The 17,156-nt window shown below is 39.3% G+C and overlaps 1 protein-coding gene across 11 annotated transcripts in view; it reads right to left on the reverse strand.

Annotated features, from left to right (window-relative positions):
- Positions 1 to 17,156, reverse strand: part of LOC112569471 (A disintegrin and metalloproteinase with thrombospondin motifs adt-1-like) — a 595,732-nt gene that overhangs the window by 353,373 nt on the left and 225,203 nt on the right. The window contains exons 1-4 of one of the 11 annotated variants that reach the window (XM_025247270.1): positions 14,390 to 14,633; positions 5,781 to 5,928; positions 4,186 to 4,358; positions 686 to 833 (exon numbers count right to left, since the gene is read on the reverse strand). The exons of 9 other annotated variants lie outside the window; for them this stretch is intronic. In XM_025247270.1, the coding sequence (XP_025103055.1) occupies positions 686 to 833; positions 4,186 to 4,358; positions 5,781 to 5,928; positions 14,390 to 14,447 (527 nt within the window). In that variant the 5' untranslated portion in view covers positions 14,448 to 14,633. Of the gene's footprint in view, positions 1 to 685; positions 834 to 4,185; positions 4,359 to 5,780; positions 5,929 to 14,389; positions 14,634 to 17,156 lie in introns of those variants that run through there. One more of the 11 variants, XM_025247269.1, reaches the window with a different exon arrangement.

A 17,156-nucleotide genomic window follows, 5' to 3' on the forward strand; every position in this document is an offset into this window, starting at 1 on the left:
TTACAAAACCATCCCGTGCAACATATTTTTCTTTGCTTTGTAAAATAGCCAAGATTATCTACACAAGAAACAATCCAGGTGGCGCAGCGAATAACAAGTTCTTTTGTTTTCATGATTGTTGAACAAACCTCAATTCTTCAGTAAATCACAAAAAACGTTAACTATACAACATTGTATCCATTGGCAATAAGAATGTAGAGGAACCCCAACGAAAAGCCTTTTAAAGTGTCCCAGAGCTTGATCTTTTAAAGTTTGATCGCCAAGAACATCAGTAACATCAAGCGTTTCATGAGAATTTCAATAAACAGAGATGACAGGAAGTATTTTCTCTTATAAGCGTAAAATGGCACACAATATCTTAAAAAACCTTTTTGAAGTAAACAAAGTTGATTCTGATTTCTACTTACATTGCAAGGTGTCTCCATTGTCAAAAAAAATTTACAAAACCAAAATAAATGTAACTTCAACCACTCATGGTCAGTAGACGGTGTTAGTCATACTTATAAACAAGGTACGAACTGCAAATGGTTGAAAAAGGACTTTTCCATCAGAGGCAACAGTGGACGTTTAATACCTTTGAATTTAAAACAATCTAGATTATCAGGCTACACGGTAATGGTAATTGTGTAATGTTTATGCCATCACTGTTATTTAAATTGTGTTTATTTCCGTAGACTACACCTACCTGTTGAATCCTAACATTCTGCAGGCTACCAAAGCTTCTTCATGTCCAAAACCGCTACCACACACTGTGTTCCAAGTTCCATCGTGAAAGATTTCCAGACGTCCCGCCTCCGCTGTGCCACCGACCACACGAGCTATGAACTCTTGAGCTGACATTGAAAATACAAACATGTTCCAATAAAAAGTTAATTACATCTTTGTCGTAAATACAAATATCAACGCACAGCATAGTGAGAAGAATTGAGGAGGTATAAAATGGACTAAAGAATGTGCTAAAAAGAAGGCCATGCGGTTAAAACTAAAAAAAAAAAAAAATGTAGGAAAGCTAGAGACAAATAACTTTGCTTCTACAGCTAAGTTTGGATTTAAAAAGACTAAACATAAAGGAAAAGAAACTTTTGTGGGGGAAAGTTTGTGCAAATGAAAACTATTTTCAGGTGACCAGTTGACAGCAAAGTTGGCTTCGGCCTCAAAAGTAATAGTTACAGACACGTGTTCTCGAATACCTGGATTTTTTTTTTTTCGTCTCGGCAAACAGACAACACGTGTCACATCCGTAGAGCACGATCGGTACTACCGGGTAATTGTACAACTTGTACATGATAGGGAAACTTATGGCTATGTCAGGATGCTATCTAGTCTAGCTATTGCTGCTGTTGCTGATGGACACACAGGGTGTAGCTGCCTCTGTCACGGACTCTGGCTCTCACAGAGCAACACACACACGTGTCTGGACGAGTTCTTGTAACACAGAGACAAACGATCACCTGAGGCTGTCCAGCACATGTTGTCATGTTGCTCAGCATTTTACGGAATAGAACACAGATAATTGTATTCATACTAAAATGTGTTAACACACAGTTCGTTGGTGAAGATGTTAAAAACCATCTAAGATAAGTAAACGTAATGCAATAAATGCAATAGTGTCTACTCTCTATTTTATATATGTATATCATTCCCTCAGTTCGTATTTTACAACAGTTTCCAATATTGTAGTCTTCGAAGTAGCCGTTGCTAACCACGTATTCCGACTCACAAACAACCTCGCTAAACGTTTTCTCAGTACTTCTTCAAAACCTCAGTTGCCTGTAACCTTACTCACTAGTTGTCTTCCTTCGCCTCTCCAGTCAGAATACAAATAACACAAATCACACTTGTAATTCATTCGAAGTTTTTTTTTTTTTTGCTTCACCAACGGGTAAGAAACTCTTTGGTCGCATCATGTAACTCAGGGACGGTTGACACTATGGCCGTTCACAATGGCGGTGTCGGTGAGGAGGTTAACGCAGTCACAGCAGCGGTATCCCAAGGTGACGTCACGAGGCTAACGGTGCATCGAGCCCTCACGCTGCTGGGTGTTGGAAGGCGCTCGACGAATGGTCTGGGGAGGTAATTCTTCCTCCTTCAAATGAGCTCCAACACAATCAGCCCGTACACGAAAAAAACAAACAAACAAACAAACTGTAACTTAAAGTTACACTATACTTCTATTGTCAACCATATTTTCCAATACACACAATTTTTTTCTTGTATGTTCGTGTTGACAACTTCTTCGTAAGCTGTGTTGTATTACCATTCTATAAATAAAAACACCAAAAAATGTCATACTTCATCTAGGCGAGGTTGATACACCCAAGGTTAGTCACATGGCGCATTTAGCGTCCATCGCTTCTACCCTGGTCTACTCTCTTAAATAATCTCACTCGAAAGCGTTACAAATCGTCACCAAGACTCGTCTTCTTCCTTCGCCATCTCCAGCCTGAGTCCTGTACCAACCTCGCTCCCGTTTGCTACAGGTTGTGGCGAGGTTTGCTGTTGATTTGTCTAACCTCGGCGAGTCCCACAATGTGCTATCGGTATGTGAATGGTTAAGTAATCGTCAACAAACAGCCTCGTCAGATGGTGCGCCAAGTGTTGAACAGTAGTTGACAGACTCTAAGAATGCTCGCGCGCACTTTTCTTTCTGAGAACCGATTTGCACGTGAATTAGGTGCGCAGCTCAAAGTAACTTGTCACTTTACATATCTCGAACAAACATAGTGGCCTCAGAAGACTGTAAAGTTTGCCATACACAAAAAGTTATCACTCGCAACAATTTCAGGCTTTTAAACGCATAGTCTTTATCATTTCAACAATCACTGAAGCGTGAAAAGAGTTTTCTATCCGTGACAAGTAATAATGCAAAATAATGACTAGTTAATCAGGTTTGAGACCAACAGCAGGTACATGAGGTAAGTAGTGACCACCCTGTACCTCATGATGCTCGTTGACTCCGGTGATGAAGACTTACAATGATGGTGTGTCTGTGACTGGCAAGACACTGGACGTCGACTTCAGCGCCGCAACTTTACAGGATGCAAACCTTAGCGATGAAATAATTTTTAGTTGCCATAAAGTGTGAGAAATATAGTTAGATGTGATGATCTAGCAAATATTGGTTTAGGATGTGAGAGTGAGTTCACCAACTACCTGTGCTTCCTAAGTTTATAGGATACCCGTGTTACTGGAAGTCATTATTCAAGAACTTAGTGCCCAGCAAGAGATGAATATGTGACAAGAAATGTCAATGACAAATTTCTTTTGAGAATCCTAACAATCTATACTTACCACCTCTTTACATTAAGATGTGTCTGATGAAAAATATTGCGAAGACTTTCAAAAACATTTACAACATCTATTTCAGAATGTTCTAAATTAGTAAATGCTATGAAAAAGAAAGGAGTTTTTATAGGTCCACATTGGGAGATTTCCTAAACATACGTTATTTTAAATAAAGGTATTTAGGAGATGGGAGCATGGCCTTTCTAGAGCGTTCGCGATAAGGTTCTTGAATAAATAAATATGATATTTATAAAGATTTAACGGCAAAGATGGTGATTACGAAAACTTAGGAGCTCGAAATTTACTGAAAATGTACTTTCTTCATTCACATCTAAATTTGTTGTCTCCTAACAAAAGTGATGTCAGTAATGAGCAAGCGAAATGCTTCTATCAAGACATTAGTTGTTGAATATAATAAAGGGAAGAGCAGTCCGAATACCAAAGTCGACTTTTGTCGGTTCTTAAAGAGGGAAAGTAATCTTTCTTACAGGAGAAAGTCAAGATCCCAAGGTCATTACCACCACAAACAGTCGAATAGTAATTTTATGAAATGTCCAAACTGTTAATAGTCTAAAATGAAGAAAATACCTCATAACCTAAAAGGGAAACCAGCAAGCTATTATTTAGTATCACCAAAGAAATCAGAATGTTTCAATTATGTAGAAACATACCAATTACTTTGTAATGTAATGTTTGTAAGTTCTTGCACAGTGCAATAAAAACAACAATAATAATATGTGATTTATCTTCAACACCCTTGAACGTACTTGATTTTTCGACTTATTTATCAAAGAACAGTAATTCAAAGCTAATAGGGAAATTCTTAGCAACACCGTACGGCAATTTTTAACAAGATAAATTAAATGCTGAAGTAGCTGTACATCTGTATGGTCTGCTTACTAGGGTTGCACATGACGCCGACATCCAGCGAGTGTTCACAGTTGTGTCTGTATAACCCCGAGTGTCTACACTGCGCCAGGCTGGTTTCGTTCCCCACACACTGCAGGTAATTGAACAGAATACGGCCAGAGCCTGCTCCGTACTTGGCTGACCCCACGGCTACTGCTGTTGTGCTGTCCGACATTAGAAACGAAAAGCAGAAGATATAAACATTAAAATAAACATACTCTTTACACTGAATACAGACAAAAAATTGTATAAACATGTATACAAGCTCGCGCGCTAACACACACGGAGCACTTGCCACAGAGCAACCCTTAGTTTACATCATGTGACCGCTGCTGGCGCTGTTGTTGTAGTTGCTGCTTTCGACTTTGATTCTCATATTAAACATTGCCTGACAGTTTTCCTTCGCCGTTTTATCGCAGTTTGCACTCCCTTTTGTCTACTTCTCTACAACCTCTCCATACTTTCCCTCTAGCTTAGTAGGTTGGATGTGGTTTTAGCACTGCCCCTGTAGCAGCCATGATATCATCAACTTTTCTGGATCTGATTATATTGATCACTCAATACACATCTTTATTATCCTTTTCCTTGGGGAAATTTGAAAATCTTTTTGTATTTAAGCGTTTTATTTTTTTAAGAGTTTGCATCGATGTCTCTCTCATTTGCAAGTCTTGAGTACCTTAATTTTTGTTAATCTTTATCTTGAACGTTAGTGACACGAATAGTGCGATAAGTAGATATGTAGGCAATAATTTAAAATAAAATTTATTACATTACTACATATAGTGTTAAAAATGAGTTTATACTACTCTGTCAGACAGCAAGTGCAGGACTTAAATACATGCAGTTAAACATACCCGGACATTAACCTCAACTTTGTGCTGGGAAAATAAATACAAAACCTCTAACTTGCAGGTTTGTATGATGCATTTTACTAACCATCTAACTGCTGTATACGACAAATATTAGAAACATTACAAAGTCATCCTGTGTAGCACATTATTTTATTTCCTCTGTCAAATTGCCGAGATTAATCTACACAAGAAATGAATCAGGTAATGCAGTGAATTAACAGTTCTTTTTTTTTCATGATTGCTAAACCACACCCGATTTTTGAGTAAACCATAAAACATTTTATCTGTATAACAGTGTGTCCATTTGTAATAAGAATGCAGAGGAACCCCAACTAAAAGCCATTTAAAGTTTCCCAAAGCTTGATCTTGTAAAGTTGTATCGCCCAGAAAATCAGTAACATCAAGCGTTTCATGGCAATTTCAAAAAACGCAGATGGCAGAAAGTATGTCTTGGTAATGTGGGATATGATACAATATTTTAATAACAAATTTTTGAAGCGTTTGTAAGGGGTTTGTTTTACTTATCAACGAGGCGCGAACTGCCACTGCTTGAAAATGACGGTTCCCATCAGAGTCAATAGTGAACCTGAAATACTTTTCAACTTAACACACTTTAGATTATCAGGGTAAGCTTTTTTTGTTTCATTTTAAATGATGAGCCGATGGATGAAACGTGTAAAAGAAGCAAAAATCCCGGTTACTTAAATTGTGTTTATGACATCAGACTACACCTACCTGTTGAATCCTAACATCCTGCAGGCTACCAAAGCTTCTTCCTGTCCAAAATCTCTACGACACACTGTGTTCCAAGTTCCATTGTAAAAGATTTCCAGACGTCCCGCCTTAGCTGTGCCACCGACCACACGAGCTCTTAACTCTTGAGCTAAAAGGGAAAATACAAATATGTTACATTAATAAATTAATTAGATCTTTGTCGTAAGTAAAGACGAAAACCCTGTGAAAAAGTGTCTTGCTGCATGATTAGCAGATGGTTATTGGTTACATATCTCTTTCTCTTTTCTTAAGCTGGGCTAGTAACATCGTGCTTACCTTATGTACGTACAAATGTTTTATTATTATTAAAGACGTGAGAAACATATCTACTTGATAAACGTTTGCACTAAATGCTTTTTTATGACCATGAGCATCATCGTCAACATTGTTGTTGTCTTTGATAAATCAGAAACTCATTATTAAGATAGATTGAGTATTAATTACTTTAAAACCGCTCAATACCTCCTTGAAGCTATCGCACTAAGAAGCAGGCTATGGAACTATAAGCAAATATCTACTCATTGCTTAGTGAGAAAAAACGAAGAGAAATGAAAGTCGAGGAAATAAAAATAAACGAATACCACATTCTGAAAAAATATTCGAAAAAGAAAGAATAAGAAATCTCAATGTTAGAGGAAAAAAAAACCTTAATTTAAATATCTGCAGCGAAGTAAGGATGAAAAAAAAAAAATCACAGAATAGAAACTATCGGTACCAAGCAAAACCAAACAACTATTTAATTTTTATCCGTGGGAGGGAAAGTTCATGTAAGTACTACTTGTTTACAGGTCATACAGGTAAAGACTTCTGACAGTAAAGGGATCATTTGGCCACAACGGCAATAGTAACATGTTACACTAATTTTTAACTCTGTACATCATAATGTATTTGGCTGATAAGGATACACAGAGATCTTTTGTCTGAGAAGACAGATCGTAGACCGCAGTGTGGCAGTTTCTTGTGTCGGTCAGCCAGACAGTCGCCCAGCAACTGTAGGAAGGGGGAGCACATGGATAGATTCGGCAGATGACAGGGTTATATTTGTAACGTTTTAGGAAGAGTGTGTTAAATGTGTCTGCAAGCGTGTGTAAACATCTGCATGAAAACCACGCTCGCCGCACTCTTTCACCTTTTTCAGCAAAAAGGTCCGGCCAACATACTCTTCACCGCCTCTTCGGGCTCTGATGCCCGAAACCGCGCGTAGTCCACTTCCGCTGGACGGGCGTACAGGACCGAAGGGTTTTTTAAATTTTTTTGGCGTTTACAGCGCTTTTTTTGGTAAAGAAATCGCTTAGTTACGATAGCTTGTGCATTTCTGAACGCAGTTATTTCCCTTGTAAAGGGAGGGTACTCTGTCTTGACTTAACTATCGTCAATTTTCCAGAGTAACCTTTCTTTTCCCCTTGAAAAAAAAATGGCGAGACGATGTACGATAAATATGCGGCTAGTTCCTCGGTTTTTCAAAAATCTGGCATCATTTGTGACTTTCTATGGACAAGAACAATGTGTGTGCATTTCTTTTTGGTTTTCAAAGATCAAAATGTGTTCCTATAAGTCATCTTCTTGTTGGACTTCGTGTACGGTGACAACTTGTGTAAGCACGTGTAGAAAAAAAATTTCTACTTCATCTACCCGATTCTGTATGGATTACAATAATAAAAGTGAGCTCTCAAGCAAGTTTCAGGTAGGATTGTTAAAATTTTACACATTTTGATCTATCATTATCAATTTGAATTATTCTTCTAGCTCTTTTAGTTATTTTTTTTATAAATTTTTGAAAATCCTTAAAATTCGTGCGTACCGGTGTGTAAAACTGCCTCTAGCTCTTCCGTCCACAGAGAGCACATTTAATGTTTAGGAAATTAAATTGTGACGAAATGTGAACGAAACAAAGAAAAATGGCACTACTCCCTCACCGCCCTACTCTCTCCTATGGTTGTCTGACGGGCTGGCGACATGATAGACTGGTCCGGCAGATTAAATCCAAACGGGTTACATCACAAAGTTCGTAAATCTAAGGTGGCTAATGCCGTATCTCTTGTATCGGTGAAGCTGACATATTCCTATGGAATCAATACCTACACCACACCATAGAATACGAGGTGATGTCTGGGCTACACTTTTTACGGTTAAACGTTGTAGATTAACGCCGAAGGTCGTTAACGAATTTATAATCCTTCAGAAGTAATCCACTGTGGCTAATGCCGTATCCTTTGTATGGGTGAAGTCGATACACTCCTATCGAATCAATACACCTCAGAATACAAAGCGATGACTGGGCTCCACTCTAACTGATGAACGTTGTAGATAACGTTGAAGGCCGTTAACGCAATGACAATCCTCTTCAGAGCTCTTGTCTCACTCACTGCTCGGTCTCGTCTCCCCGAGAAACGTTAGATCCACTAACTTAACTCGCTTTTTTTCCTACTCCTGACCAATCGGGCCCTTGGCGACCAGGTAACTAGGACGACGTCTTAACAGTCTTTCTTGGAGACTGTGCCGACCAATCATCAGTACCATGTTACAGGGTCCGCATGGCTTCTGCCTCCATTGACTACAGTCGCCCTAGTTACGCAGTGCCAAGCTCACTTACGTCATTTCATACATGACGTGAAAGAATGAGTCGAGCGGAGCCGCGTCAGCGCTCGCGCGACTGCTCTTCCCTGACAACAAAGAGAATCAACAAAAATAGGAATCTAACTAGATTCGCCTGAATCGCGAATCGTTACAACACCTTATTGTCTATATTGGAGTATAGTGAGCAGGTGGTTTACAGGACAACAAGCTCAGTCTTGACGTTCATAAGCCATCTATTTCTGTGGCCACTAGGCGTCAAGGGTTTCCAAGGTGCTTTAAACAATATTCTACCTGGTGTTTTGCCGGGCCACATGACTAAAAGAAGACCAGCTGAAACTTGCAGACTGCTGAAATTGGAGGTTCCTGGTGTCCTACCAGAGTGGCAATCGTCTTTTGTAGAAAGTAGTTGGTTCTATGTTCTCGCTATGAGATCCGAAGAAGCCTCCTTAAGGACTTGCTCTCCAATGCATGAATTCTTAAACAAGAATCCACTTGTCACATTCGTAGAGAAGGTTCGGAGCTATCAGAGCTTAAAACATCGTGTACTTGATATTCCCACTTCTCGGCTATGCCAGATCCAATCTAGCATAGCCATTACCACTATTCTGCATAGCTCTATTACATATACATTTGAACGGTTTGTAAGTTAGTTGGTGCGTACTTGCAGTTGTTTGTTGGTACTGTAACGATTCGCGATTCAGGCGAATCTAATTAGATTCATATTATTTTTAATTCTCCTTGATGTCAGGGGAGGGAAGTCGCGTGGAGGCCGCGTCAGCTCTAATTCTTTTTACGTCATGGATGAAGTGACGTAAGTAAGCTCGACACAGCGTAACTAGGACGACGGTAGTCAATGGAGGGAGAAGCCCATGCCTGAACATTGGACTCATGATTGGTCGGCACAGTCTCCAAGAAAGACTGTGAAGAGGTCGTCCTAGTTACCTGGTCACAAAGAACCTGATTGGTCAAGAGCTCTGAAGGGAACGAGTTAACTTAGGAGATCTAACGTTTCTCGGGACAGTCGAGACCAAGCAGTGGAAGAGTACAGAGCTCTGTAGACAGTAAACAGTGTGTGTTAACTGCTTCAACGTTATATCCAACGTTCTTCAGTGGAAGATTATCATTTGTATTCAGAGTTGTGGTGTAGCTATTAATTCCACTGGAATATATCAGCTTCGCCGATACAAGTGGTCTGGCTTTAATGTGGCTTGTAGACTCACGAACTTCGTGAAAATATTCGTCGGATATAACCTGCTGGTCCAGTTGGTCATCTCGCCAGCCCGTCTGATAACCGTAGGAGGGGGTTGGCGTCAAGGGAGTAGTGTTCTTTTATTTTGTTTCATCTACATCTCATCGCTAATTAATTTCTTAAACATTAATTGTGTTAATCGGTGGCCGGACCTTTTTGCTGAAAAAGGTGAAAGAGTGCGGCGAGCGTGGTTTAAATGCAGATGTTTACACGCGCTCGCAGACACATGCAACACACTCTTTCAAAAAAACGTTACAGGTACCTGCTAATAGATAGTGTCGTCTGCAGAGCGTAGACTGCAGATCGGCTTTCAATCTATGTAAATGGAAGTATGATGGTCGTGGAGACCTGTAATCACCAGTAATAAAGGGGGTTCTTCACGTACACCTACTGTGGTGCAAAGGTAAACTCCCGTTATTTTGCTAGCAGCTCCTCTATGGTGATGCTGATTCTTTTTGTGTTACTTTTAGCTTGACTTTTTTGTGTGGCTGATAAGACTTATGGTATTGTAATTCTGGCACTGTTTGCTGTTATTTGCTTCCATGTGGGGGACAAATCCTTGCGTTTCGAGACAAGAACAATGAGAACCTTTCGAGTTTTTTCTTCTCTTGCTTGAGCAGCTCAGTTGACTCATTATCAACGTTTGGTGACTTTCCTTCCATCAGACTGCTTAGATGATCTTCTGACCCTTTGCCGTACAACTGGTAGGTCTGTAGGTTAACTGTTTCTAGTCTATTAGCTTTAAAGAGTGTCAGTGCTGGTCTTCAGCTACAAATAGTACAAGAATAGATGCAGTCCCTAATTGTACCTCTCAGTGACACAGATACAGACACTTTCTGTCAGAGATTGACGTCACAACAAGACTCGTCTGCTTGACCATCTCGGGAAGCTATCGTGGTTACTCGGCGGAAGGACACAAAGGTCGATTTCACTGGAATTTTTCGATTTTTATAAACATCGGCAACCGAAATGGTGCTAATAAACGGTAATTAAGTGAGAAACGAATCATTTAGTTCGCCTGTATTGCTCTCTCGTGCTCTGTAATTGTAACTAAATATATTTCTGAAACGTTTGACCGTTGTCACAGCCTTATCACAAGCCTTGAGTATCCCTTAAATATCTGATTTGTAGAATATCGTCCTCAAAACTCTCCAAGACCATCATACTTTCAACTCAATTGGAGGAAGACCGATCTGCATGCAGTCTACGTTTTCGCAGACGACAGTGATCTGTTAGCAGGCACTAACAAAGAATTACAAGACCTAAGTAACAGACTAACAGACAGTTGAAACACATATGGAATGGAGACAAGAAATAAAAAGAGCAAAGTTTTGGCAAATGTCAGCAGCAAAGCACAGATTTATATGAACAGGGTACAGCATGAATAAGTAAACAGCTTCAAGTACGTGGGAGCAACCCTCTTCAAGGACAGCAGCTCCACGCCAGATATCTAATCAGAATCGTAAACAGCAACAGCAGTAATAGTTAAACTAGACAGCATAGCCATGAGATAACATTTATTACAAATATTTCAGGAAACAATCTTTTCAACCTGTCGTTGAAGCTTCTAAAAGTACAAGCTGTACAAATCATTGGTAGGGATAATCTACACATGTGACACATGGACACTGCACGCTGAGACAGAAAAGAGACTACAGCCGTAGGCGAACAGGTACCGGTGGAGACTTCTCCGGATCTCATGCAAAGAACATAGAAACAATTACTTTGTACGAAACAAGATTGCTGCACTCGTAGAACACCGGGAAACTAAGCGCCGTAAACTGGTCTTCTTTGGTCATGTGACCCGACACGACACCCTGTCGAAGACTTTCCTCCAAGATAGGGTAGCTAACAATGCTTTGGCCAGAGGAAGAACTGACTTTCGAAGGTCAAAGACTGGACTGGTCGTCCTGTACAGGACCTGCTGACTTTCGTCCACAATAGGAAATAGTGGGTCTATGTAAGCTGCCTCGTCTATCGATGTGCTTTGCTCGTTCAGCCCGACGCCATCTACCCCGCAGTGGTCTGTTAATGTCATCGAAAAATCTACACTACCCATAATTTGTGAAGTTATGTCTCACGTAAGATTGCTACACGACAATCCATGAATTTTTCAAGTCCAACCATTGTTTTTTCTGAGTTTAGAGCTTTAAAAACAATCAAGATTATTTTATTTTTTATTGTGTCCAGCAGTAGAAGTATTATCGTAACGAATAATAATGTCTAGATACAAACCTAATAAAGCTATGATGTATACAAAATAGCCACAATCCCTTGTTTATGTTATCAAGGTTACACTGGTAATGTTAGCCATGTAGTTTAGCAAAACTTGTGGACTTCCATGTGGCTATGAATTTGTTAGTTTTTTTTTGAGCAAGTGGGGAATATGCTCCAGTTTAAAAAAAAAAAAATCGTGTAACCTATATTTCAGCAACCTATCCTTGTATGTGGTTTAAACCTGTCATTTAAGCTTCTATAATATAGTTCATGTCGATGTTTGAGTGCGCCTTTTGTAGTTGTAAGTCCAATTGTTTAAAAAGTGTGTATCCTTTGTAGGACGATGTGGTTACACCAATTAAGATTTACTAGTTAAAAAACGTGCGAGGTACTCTATTATTATCTACAATTACTTATTCCTTTAAAGCAAAAATTTCACTTTTGTTACACATTTCTGGTTCTTCAATTATCAGGTCAAGCTGAGTAACTAGTTTGTATATAACTCATAATTCATGACGTGGACTTTAGGACACGAGCTTTTTCTACTATGGAATATTGCAAAATGTCCACTGGAAACTAAGGCAAAGTAACACGGTAAACATGAAAACATTGTGTAAAGATTTGGCTAAGTGTCGATGCCAGGTGAAGTGGATACGTGTCGATGGTATCTTAGTATTTTTGGGACAATAACGCTAACAAAAAGAAACGTAGTATCAGTACAGTAAATAATTAGAAATGTTAAATAATAATGATTTTTTTTTTTGAAGTGCATTAAAAATTACTTTTCTTCATTTATCGTATATCTGTATTGAGTACTATACCAGTAGTTTTTCTACTACAATTTGAACTGGGCCTGCAAAAAGAAGATGTATTTGTTTTGTAAACAACAAAACAAATATGACACTCCCCGACGAAATGAGTCTTAAGTCGCACGGAGGCCCCGAAAGGTGACAGGGGTCAGTTTTGTGCAGTTTGTTTTTTCTTTAAAAATGGATTCCTTGGTTATTAAACTATCAGAAAAATACATTCTATGTTAAAATAAAAGTTAGAAATTGACTTAAAATACGTTTCAATAGAGGTACCTACTGCGACCCGTACCGAATTCAGACGCAATTTAAACACTCTTTCGATACTGTTTCCTGTCATAACCCCATCGTGTTATACCTTGCCAGAAAGCCCGGTGTCTGTATATTCAACTTCTTCAAAGAACGATTGAAATATTAACCGATCTAAAGATTTGTCTGCAAACGTTTAGGAGTAAACGGTCGGCCATCTTCAAATCTTTGAACCAGCTTTCCTCAAAATGTCCGCCACCGTACTTTCACACTTCAAACGTTTATAAATCACTCAATGTTAGGGATTGAAGAACAACTTTTGTATCAAAAGAAAGTCCAGAACCTGTATTTTTTAAAATATACAATTTGGCAAATCTCAAATCTCCCACTTAAGACTTATTTCGTCGTGGAGGGTCAGAAATAAATTGCTCAAATAACTGTGTGCGTTGCGCGCGCATGTGTGCTTCTGTGACCAAACGAAATAATTATAAACAAATACCACTTTAAAGTAATTTATATGGTAAAAGAAGGAAGAAAAATGTTATTAACATGCATGGGATACTTTTTTATATTTATGTTACTAGACTTGCATTCCTGTTGTTACTGTAGTTGCGTTCTTCTTCTACCCCTAGTGTATGTCTTAACTTTGATAGGGGCATTAATATCATCTACAACAAGGGTCTTCAAAAAAAGTATCGACGAGTCCATAGCCAGAAAAAAAACCTTAAGCAGTCAAAAGGACATTCTCAACGGTATTTTAGATAAGCCTTCTTCAAATCAGATGGCCTATAATAATGATAATAATAATCATTATAATAATGATGATGATATTAAAAATGCAAAGTTTTTAAAGTGCATATTCCCACACATAAGGAGCGTGCTCTTAGAGCCTTAGAACAAGACTAAACATGGACAGAACCAAGGAAAACAAAAACAAATAGCATATGAACTATACAAATTAAGCAACAGCACTAATGATTAATTAAAAAAAAGTACAGAAAACACAGAGTAACCAAACAACAAGAAAAAGAGCTGAAAGTAACATAATAACTAATAACTAAATCCTACATAATAACTAAAACTCCTGTGGCCATAAGTTGTTGTTCTCGTGACAGGAAGAGTAAGGAGACGATCATCAGACGATTAGCGGAGCTGTTAGCTGGGATGTAAGTGAAGAGAAGGTCAGAAATAATGAGGACAGGTGAAAGCAAAGACACTGAATGGCCAGAGAACAGTGATGAAAAGAATGGCCAATGCCGCAAGAGGAAGTATAAGGCGAGAAATGTGGCAGATAAACCCAATGATAATTGTGATCGACCTTTAGTCTCATCTAACGAGAAATGTGGTAACCAAATTGACATAATTGTCAGAAAACGCTTTCTAATCTTGCCAGTGGGACCTTTCACTACACAACACTAGAGAGATTCATATCCTTGACAAGTTATTAGAAAAGTAGGATGATGACTACTTACCCAGGCTTGGCACCAACAGCAGGTACATGAGGTAAGTAGTGACCACCCTGTACCTCATGATGCTCGTTGACTCTGGTGATGAAGACTTACAATGATGGTGTGTCTGTGACTGACAAGACACTGGACGTCGACTGCAGCGCCGCAACTTTACACACAGCGACCAGGATGTGAAGGTCCGCTAGCAGCGATTGGCTGACATGTCACGTGCCGGGCTGTGATTGGTCGGCTCTGGTTTTTTTGTCTGTCTCCCTCTTCGCCTGAGAACGTGCGTTTGTCTCTGTAGCACAGTAAGAGTCGTGCGGTGCACTGAGCCTTAAACATGAAAAGCTTTATTGAAAGACATAGCAATAAAAAAATTGGTGTGGCATAATCTTGTTTGCATAACTTTCTCTAGTTAAAATAACATTTGTAGTTTGTAGTCATATACAAGAAAACTATTCCAACAAAAGAATTTTAGAATAAGACAACAATACTCTTCAGAAAGAGTTCTTGGCAATTAGAAGACATTCTAAAACGATTTTGTTTGTCTCGTAGGTATCTTTATTTTTCATACATACGTTTGCATTTTTTACTCAGAGGTATGTGGTATGGTGTATGTTCTGGTCATCTGACATTTTGGGAGCTGATTGTTGATCGCGAGCAACAAAACCTTCATGAAACACCAACCTCTCTCTCTATTGTACCTCTGTGTAATAGTGAATGCTAGACATCTCATTACCATTTGGCAATCATAACAAATGCAAGATTCTACAATGGAAATATTTTAACTGCGTGCATATATGTATTATGATGTACGAATGCTATTATGCGTCAATGACTGTGTGTTTCCCCATGCACCTGTGTGTGTGTTTTTGAATGTAACAAAACATATGTTTATACATCGATACATTAGCCACATGAGGTCCTCAGGGGACAGATGAAGTAAAGAATATTCCCCTACCACGCCCTCTAGCGACAGCTTTTGTTTGCGCCCACTCAAGTGTTGTAGAAAAGATTTTTAAGTTTGTGTGCGTGTGTGCGCCCGTAAGCATTCTCTGTGAAACATAAAGTGAAATAACAGCCACACGCACACCTAGGGATTTTATGTTCACATTTTGTCTACATATACTTGTCTGTGTTAAGCGTTGTAACTGCATTCTCAATAATATTATTAATTTCAGCTACAAATTTTACGTATAGAGATTTAATTAATAACTGTTTGTCCTTGTATATGTGTTCTACATCATTAATGTTTGGTTTAAGATGTTATTTTAATAAGACTGTTTAACAACTAAAACAAGAAGCGTATAATGTAATTGTTGACGTGCTTGTTTTGTACGAGGTTTTTTAAACGCGTGATTTAAAACTGCAAATTGATTGTGTTGTTGGTTGTTTGTATTGAGGACATCCTCCGGAAAGGCTTAATTTAGAGATGAGATGGTTTGCCCAGAATAATGTCATTGAACACAACATTATAGAAACTTTTAAGCGCATGGCAGTGCATACACACACACACACAAAGAAAGAAGCAAACGGTAATGCTCACGCAAGTGTACATACTTACATACACGAACAAAGTCACCCTGAGATCGAAAGAGACTGAGAGACAAAGATAAAAGTAGAACACATTTAACATCCATTGTCGTAAACTCTAGGGCCGGAGTCCGTGGATTTTGTAGGGGGTATGATTTCTGTCACCGGTTCAACACACCGTCGATACCCTCACCAAATCACGTCGACATTTTCAGCATGCACCTATACTAAATTGCTGATCTACACATTTTAATTAGCTTGTTGAGCCCCCAGCATGCATCACCCCAAATAACAAAAAGACGCAATTTAGTATATTTAAGAAATTATTATTCAAATTACCAAATGATAAAAGGGAATACACAAGAACAGGTAAGTTTTCAAAAAAGCTGATTCCCTAACGGGGCTAATTACCTAGGTCATCCCGTTTAACTAGGTCGTCAACTATACTCCTTAATTTTAATCTAGATAACTAGTGAGTCAGATCTCTCCTTAACTGTCACACTCACAACACTGCACAATCACTCTTCCCGTACGATTCTCATTCACACGCCACTTAGCTCTGTCCACGTGCCCTTGGTGCGTGGAGTCTCTGCAGGACACAGACACCTTCTGTCACTTGTTTTCGCCCAATGGCTATCGCCGTATGGAGAACTCTTTCGTCGCGCCGCAGAAGAAATAATGATCTATGACCTCGGTCTTCTGTTGACCTGTACGCGACGAGAGAAGTACGAAGAAGGTTGGGACGATTCCTCACATGAACAACCCCCGTGAACCCTGTGCACCTTGAACGGTCGCCAGTAGGCCTAATGCTCCTCACACGAACATCAGTGCCTATTCCGGTGACCACAGCAACTTGTCCGTCGCATTGTTATGCAGGTGGGAAGTTGCTCTCCCGGTGTGCGCAGGTACGTCTGTGCTGGCTTTAATCGTTGTCTTGGGTTGTCCTTATTTCCTTAACATTTTTGTCGTCTGAGGCTAATGGTGGAACACGAGGAAGCGAAGACTTGAACAACGAAGTTACTTTGATGTCTCCTCCCCGAGAGTCTCTAGCGAAAAGCGCTGAGCTTGCATCTAAATCTTTCCAGAGCCACATGCGTTCAATTGGTCAGTCACGCCACATGACACGCCACAACCAATCACGCTTCACAGGGTTACGTCATTTGTTACGTCATTTCTAAAGAAAGGAACAGATGTGTAAACCGACATATTGCCCTATTTCGTGACATCCATGAAGAGGAGAAATTGATTTTACCAG

This window comes from Pomacea canaliculata, linkage group LG7, assembly GCF_003073045.1.
Source record: "Pomacea canaliculata isolate SZHN2017 linkage group LG7, ASM307304v1, whole genome shotgun sequence".
Classification (NCBI taxonomy): domain Eukaryota; kingdom Metazoa; phylum Mollusca; class Gastropoda; order Architaenioglossa; family Ampullariidae; genus Pomacea; species Pomacea canaliculata.